General features: G+C 30.6%; 1 protein-coding gene across 2 annotated transcripts in view; it reads left to right on the top strand.

The window, feature by feature from the left end:
* The first annotated feature begins 272 nt into the window (after positions 1-272).
* The window catches only part of LOC120087625 (cellulose synthase-like protein H1), a 29,286-nt gene continuing 22,000 nt past the window's right edge, over positions 273-7,558 (top strand). Inside the window, exons 1-3 of one of the 2 annotated variants that reach the window (XM_039044460.2) lie at positions 273-602; positions 1,536-1,860; positions 3,267-3,404. In XM_039044460.2, coding sequence (XP_038900388.1) covers positions 346-602; positions 1,536-1,860; positions 3,267-3,404 — 720 coding nt within the window. In that variant the 5' untranslated portion in view covers positions 273-345. The remainder of the gene's footprint in view (positions 603-1,535; positions 1,861-3,266; positions 3,405-7,558) is intronic. The other variant, XM_039044461.2, reaches the window with a different exon arrangement.

Here is a 7,558-nt window from a genome sequence, read left to right as displayed (position 1 = left end):
CATCCTTAATTCTTAGAGTTAAAATTAAATATTTGAAGATCTTATAGTTTGAGAGTTCATTCAAATGAGTGTAGTAAAACGACATATGAAATATGTTAGGGACCAAAATTCTACGGTAGTTGGCACAATTAAGTGTAGTTTATATATTTTGCGGGAGTGGTTGGATCACATTGAAAATTCAAGGTTATTTACAATTAATAGATGAAAAAAAAAAAAAAAAAAAAAGAAAAAATTTAATTAATATATTATTGCTACCATTATTATTCCATACTGAAGCATTTTAAACACCGAGACCAGTCACCAAATTTCTAAGTCCATCGAAAAACTGGTCCCCTAAAATTATCAATGGCCAATACTCTCCCACTTTACGAAAAAACAATTATCAAAAGACCAACACAAAGAGCATTGGACATTGCCATCTTCTTCCTGTTGCTTTCTCTGGTTTCTTATCGTCTGTTGTTGCTCTTCAACCATGGCTTCTCCCATCTCCAAACCATTGCTTTCCTCTGCGAATCTTGGTTCTCTTTCGTCTGGTTTCTTGCCGTCATCATCAAATGGAACCCCGTCGACTACAAAACTTACCCTCAACGCCTCCTCAAACGGTAAACGCACACCATCTTTTCATTTCTTAGATCTGTTTGGAATAACTTAACCTCTTACAAAATCATTTCAAATATATTCTAAGCAAAGAAAGAAAAAAAAGGTTGTAACTAAGGTCTTCTTTGCTAATCATTTAGACCCCGTTTGAATATTTTGTTTTTGAAAATTAAACTTATGAACACTACTTTCATCACCAAATTTCATTCTTTGTTATCTATTTTTCATCAATGATTTAATAAATCAAGCCAAATTTTGAGATCGTATTAAAAAAAGTAGCTTACAAAACATTGTTTATGTTTATGAACTTTGACTAATAATTCAACCATTGTAGTTAAGAAAAATACAAATCATGGTAATAAATGTGGATGAAATATGCTTAATTTTAAAAAACAAAAACCCAAATGGTTATCAAATGAAGCCTTAGTTTTTGTTTTTGAAAATTAAGTCTATTAACACTCCTTTCACTTCTATATTTTTTTGCTTTTGATTTATTTTTTACTTATGTTTTAAAAATTAAGCCAAATTTTAAAATGACTAGACATTCAACTCATGTATTAAAAAAGATTAAAGATGCAAATAATAGAAAAACATTAAGAAGGAAATAGACAAAATCTTAGAAAAACAAAAAATAAAATGATTATCAAATAGTGTCTTAGTTGTTTTTTCTTTTGAGTTCAACAATTTGGGAGTTGGAATGGAGATCTATAATTTTAAGGAAAGGATAAAATAAAATAAAATATTTTAATTTTTGAGTAGCAGTTTATATATATATAAGAGCAGTGATATTAATGATATTTGCTCCATGCCAATTTTTTTTTATTAAACAGCTAATTAGACTGTACGAAAATAGATTAGGTAGAGCACTCAAGTTTTTCTGAACACAAAAATAATTGAGGTAAATTAAGATGAGTTATAAGAATTTATGGGTGGTGTAGGGAGGTGGAACTTCCGGCCGTGGATATATTTGTGACAACGGCGGATCCTGTGTTGGAACCACCGATAATAACAGTAAATACTGTACTGTCTTTGATGGCGTTGGATTATCCGACAAACAAATTGAGTTGTTATATCTCTGACGATGGATGTTCTGCTATGACCTTCTATGCACTGAGTGAAACAGTGAATTTTGCAAAAATGTGGGTGCCATTTTGCAAAAAATATGAAGTTGAAATACGAGCTCCTTTTAGATACTTCTTAAATGACTCACCAATGCATTTTCATTCTTCTCCACAATTCCAACATGATTGGAAAACTGTCAAGGTAAGTGACAATGACAACCTAAACCCTTTTCTATATATATATATATATATATATTTATTGTGAACTGACAATAAAAAAATCTTTGGTAGTTGGATATTTACTACTTATTAGACCATTAGCATTTAAGGTCTCGCAGCCACTTCTACTTTTTTTTTTTTCTTTCTTGAAATTAAGTTTATAAATCCTCATTTCATTTCTATTTTTTTTTTTATTATTTACTTTTTTATTCATATTTTAAAAAACAAAGCCAAATTTTAAAAAAATTTGTTTTTATTTTTGGAATCTAGTTAAGAATTTAACTATTATACTTAAGAAAGATATAAATTATGATAAGAACATGAGAGAAAATGAACTTAATTTTCAAAACAAAAATACTTAAATGGGTTTCGTCTAGCAACTATCTGTGGCATCCCTACCAAATTGTTCAATCATAATTTGCCATGTGGTGTAGCAAATTCTTTTTTATTTCTTTTTTGAAATGTTTTAATACTTCTTTGCTGTGCGTGATGAGAATGTGATGCATAAAAATGGGTGCATCCAAGTATTACGCTTTTCAAAACTAGAAACAATAGAATCAAATGATACCCAATGAGGACTAAGTGACTTGTTTTATAACCATGATTAAAATATTATTTTGCTCCCTCTACTTTGTAGTTTGTTGAAATTTAGTTTTGTATTTTTAATAAATCTTAATTTTTTGGGTTGTTTTCAAATATAGACAAATGAACCAAAATATTTACAAATTATATCAAAATTTTCGAACTATCAATGATAGATGCTAATAGACACTGATATACCTCTATTAGTATCTATCAGTGACATTGATAGACACGGATAGAAGTCTATCAGTGTCTATTAGCGTCTATCATTAATAGTTCTAGAATTTTATTATATTTTGTAAATATTTTCAATAATTTTACCACTTGAAATAATTTTCTTAATTTTTTTTCCTACAATTTGTTTATTATTAATTAGAAAAAGAAGTGATTATATATTACCATTTTCACTATAAACTTTCAAAATATATTCACATATTATGTTTCTTTGCATGAAATTTTTTATTATAACTTCGTCAATTTGAACAAAAAAAAATAACTTTGCAAGACGAAATTTAAGATTTATGATTTATTGAAATTATGAGAAATAAAATTGAACATTTAAAATTTATTGAATAAAAATTAACTTGAAATGATTAAATTTAAATTTATCGGATGTATAAAAAGTTAAAATTTGACGTTTAAAAATATATGGATTAAAAATTAAACAAAGTGTGGAACCAAAATAGTGTTTTAATGAAAATAGGATATACATTATAGATAGAATTGATTTGTTTTTGTTTAAAAAGACATGGAAGGGGTTAGTTGAGAAATGAATAAAGGATAGATATGTAATTATGAAAAATGAAGGTTGGGTATGAGAGGCTTGAAGGGAAAATAAAGGAAGCAGAAGAAAACAGACTTTGTTCACATGAAGAGATTGGACTGGGCATTGACTTGGCTGCTTTCTCCAACATCCACACCAAACACCATCCCACCATAATAAAGGTACTCCTCTTCCCTCTCCCTTGTTTGCCTCTTGGGGAACAAAAACAAAAAAAACATAAATAAAGAATCAAAAGTGTTGTTTAAATATCTTTCATTTACATAATTCTCCCTATTAAAATTAATGTATAAATAATTTTCAAAGATAATCATACTGAAGGGTTTAAGTTAAGTCACTTCTGAAAGTTTAAGAGTTTAATTTTTTTGATACATTTAGAAGTTTGAACACAAAAACGAACATAGCCATCATATGCAAGAACAAAGTGGATTAGTCACAAAAGCGAACATAGCCATTAAGACATACAAACTCCTAAATGTATGTCTTAAAAAATTGAACACAAAAACAAACCAAACCAACATCAATAGCCATCATATGCAAGAACATCATCCTACCTGCCCAAAATAGAACCTAATTAGTAGATAAATGCATTAACTATAGAACACCATCAATTTCAGCTTGCGCTTTGTACAACGCTGAATATGAAGAACTAGCTCTCTAGATTCAGCAACCAAGACATGCATAATACGCTTCCCAAACGAAGTGTTAACTAACGTCTGGCTAGGACAACTTTTAGTGTCCTAAGACTTCGTGTGAACAAGATCAGAAACATGGTTACCTTGGTAAAGTTTATGAGTGAAAGAGAGTAGGGAAGGAGCCATTAAATGTCAGAATATCTGATTTTTTAATAGGTGAAACCCCCAAATCAGGCGAAGATAACATATAGGTTATGTGACAGCTTAAGATCCAATATGTCTCATGATTTGGTTTGTCACAAAGGCTCCATAATTGAACTTAGTAGGAGAGGCACCCGTTTACCAACCCCAATCTTGTGCAAAAGCGCACTTAAATCAAAAGCCATTAATTCCATGATCTCTATACAGTCTTGAGCTTGATCAGACAACTCTTTTTCTACAACCATACGCCTTTTCACCACAAATTTTCACATTCTAGCATTATGCAAAAAAAGAAACAAAATGGCATTTAGAGGCACAACAGGGATAGAGGTTGAGTGATTCTTAATCTTTTGACTTTTAGCAGGCTGTTTACACTTTGCAGCATGAGGGTTGTCCACCTTAGAGCTTGAGTCATCACCCACAAGCCCATAAGATCCTGAGTTTTCTTTTTCACAAGAATTTTGTTCAGACGGACATGGGGAGCATTGTCTTCATTTTTCATTTTCTTCTCCTACTTCTTGCTCAAAACACTCATAGATATATTATCATCAGATTCACCTTCTTCACAGCTCTCAACACTAGGAATGAACAGTGGTATATATTTAAGGAAAATAGATAATTACAAGAGTAAAACGAATATTTAACCTAGTCGTGATTACCAACAACCCGTGAAAATCCACTTGTTTATACTGATTATATCCATAGACACAACATATCTTATAGTGTATAAGAGTTCAACAATAAGTCTATAGTGGTTTGTCCCATAGTTAATGAGTGAAGGTTAGTTTAATTAATTAATCTTGGATCATTGAAACTTATAATTTGTAGGTCCATAAAGCACTCTTGTTATCTCAACACAAACTAACAAAGATCAAATATATTGAAAGAAAATTTGAAACCTTCAAATTTTATGAGGAAAAATATTAATTGTATTGAATACAATTAAGTACATATTTTATTATAAAGTTTATTTGAATGAGTTTCAAATTTTAACTTTATAATATGAATGATTAATTTATTTGAATAGAATTCAAATAAATAAATTATCTAATTTGAATAACAATCGAATTAAATAGATAATGAGAAAATTAATTTATTTGAATATGATTCAAATAATTAATTCATTCAAATTAAAGAGATAATGGAGAGAATAAATATTTAAATATAATTGAAATATTTAAAAAATTTTAACATGTGAGGTTGGATAATTGTCTTTTAATTATCTTTTAATATGAAATATTAGTAGATAACTATAATTAAATCTCCACGGAAGGGTTATTCTAATAGGATTTGGAGTAGCCTAGTAGAGTTCTATAAATATAGCCCTAGGGAGCTCTTATGGGACTACACTACAACATAATCTCTACAACCATCTTGTTGAGATTTTCTCCAATAAAATTCTCTCAAATTTTAGAGAAATATTTTTAGAGAAGGATTCTCTAGAAATTCTCCTTCATCATTCCCTTTCATCTTTCAAGAATGGTTCCTATAAGTCAAATGCTTGCTAGAATTATAAAAAGAAAAATCTTGTAGAAAAGGGAAGACTTTGAAGAGCAGCTAATCAGTTTGAAGAGAATATTTTGTTGCAGTTGCAGATTGAAAAAAGTATGATGCTTAACATTTTCTTCTAGTTTTTGTATTTTATATTCTTTCAATAAATCAAAGAACGTAGTCATACGCTTCCGCTGGGATTTGATCACCTTCTGATAAGACATCTTTCCTTTGTAAAAATGACATTAAGCTCTGGATCGCATAGTTGACGTATGCTAATAAGCTTTGCAGTAAGCCCTTTCAACAAGCATAACATCATCAAGAGAAGGAAGACAAGGGTATTTGAGTTTACCTTTTCCAATAATCTAACTAGTTGCACCATCTCCAAATGTGACCTATCCTAATCCTATAGCTTTGAGGTTAGAAATTTAGCTTTTCTCACCTGTCATGTGTTTGGAAGTTCAAAACTATCAAAAAATCGACCACCTTTAGTGGACATCATAAAGAACGTTAGAACAACATTACATTGAGTAGACGTATTTTTTAACTTTCCATTCCTACATAATTCTTGGAGAATTTTGAACAACATTACCTATTTTGGGTGGAAAAACTAGCCTTGTCACCTTTTTAAGATATCTATGGAGGGAACAGTAAGGTTCGAAATGATCCATTCTTTCACAATAATGACAAATCCACACCAATCATGGCTTTCAACCAAGATTCTAGTTGACAATAGGTTCTGATATTTTGTTTTCCTTTAAATAAAGGATTACTTACAACTTTGCTTTTTGAACCTGAGAAACCAAGCCCAGATAAATCATCAGAAGTTTTGCCTTTTGAAAGATTCTTCCCAAGAGCATCAGCTTCGAAATAAATCCCTGACAACGACGCCAATTTATTCGAGGCTGTCGATCCCCAATAAAATAAATTTATAAATCACTCTAAAGAGTTTATAGCTAGATGAAACAAGTTGTCTCCACATGAAATCTTAAGATGTTAAAGTCTATTGATGAATTTGAATGGTCATAGGGGGTTGGTTGTTTTGTTTGCAATTAAATTTAAAAGTATGAATGTAAAAGCATAATTAAAAAGGGAATTAATTTGATTAAAAGGCTTAGCCTAGGAACTTGAAATCTACCCAATCACTTGGTTGATCATAGAAGTTCTAAAATCATGCGATGCTAGCATGTTTTACTCTTAGTTCACTTGCTCTAGAAGTCCTAAGCCACATGCTCTTATGTATTGATTAATTTCTAAATCAATCTAGATGTTCAACTAATTGGGTTCATTAGTGTCCATGTCAATTAATCACCTGTATTAAGATAGGTAATATAGCTAATGTGATTTAATAACCCGATTAGCCTTAGTTATCGATCGATTCGTTCTTGAAATTAATTAATCATACAATGTTTTTGAGAAGATTATTCTAAACAATCTAAGTTCACATCCAAGCATGCTTTAAACCTTGCCCTTGAGGCTAAAAATACATTAGTTTCAATCCTAATCTCTAGCAATTAAAGAATAAATGAGAGTTATGAAATAAATGCATAGAAATTAAAATATCATTCAAGAACAAAGAAATTAACAAGCATACATCATAGAAGTGAAAATTCAAGTCTTCCAACCAAGATTAAATGGGTTTCAATCCTACCCTAAGCTAGAAATACTTACCTTGGCCACACATATCGTGCCAAGATGAAGTCCAAATGTAAATAAATGAAAAACTATAATAAGTTAATGCTAAGAAAAAAAAAAACACAGAGAGAATGAAGTTGGAGGCTAGAAATTCGAGGATCCAATGACCTAATTGGCCAAAAATCTATTTATAAAAAGAGCCAAGTGCAACATCACGACGTTGGCCTCTCTTGCCGAAGCGCCAGCCTCAAGCATCGTTTCCTCCCCGCAGCGCCAGGTCTAGGGGTAATTTGGACATGTTCCACTCCTTTCTTCGCGGTCGATGCTGCGGAGCTTTGATTTGATCGATTTTTATC

The sequence above is a fragment of the Benincasa hispida genome, chromosome 10 (genome assembly GCF_027475165.1).
Source record: "Benincasa hispida cultivar pf3 chromosome 10, pf3_genome.v1.1, whole genome shotgun sequence".
NCBI lineage: Eukaryota > Viridiplantae > Streptophyta > Magnoliopsida > Cucurbitales > Cucurbitaceae > Benincasa > Benincasa hispida.
This window is presented reverse-complemented; position numbering and strand designations above follow the sequence as displayed.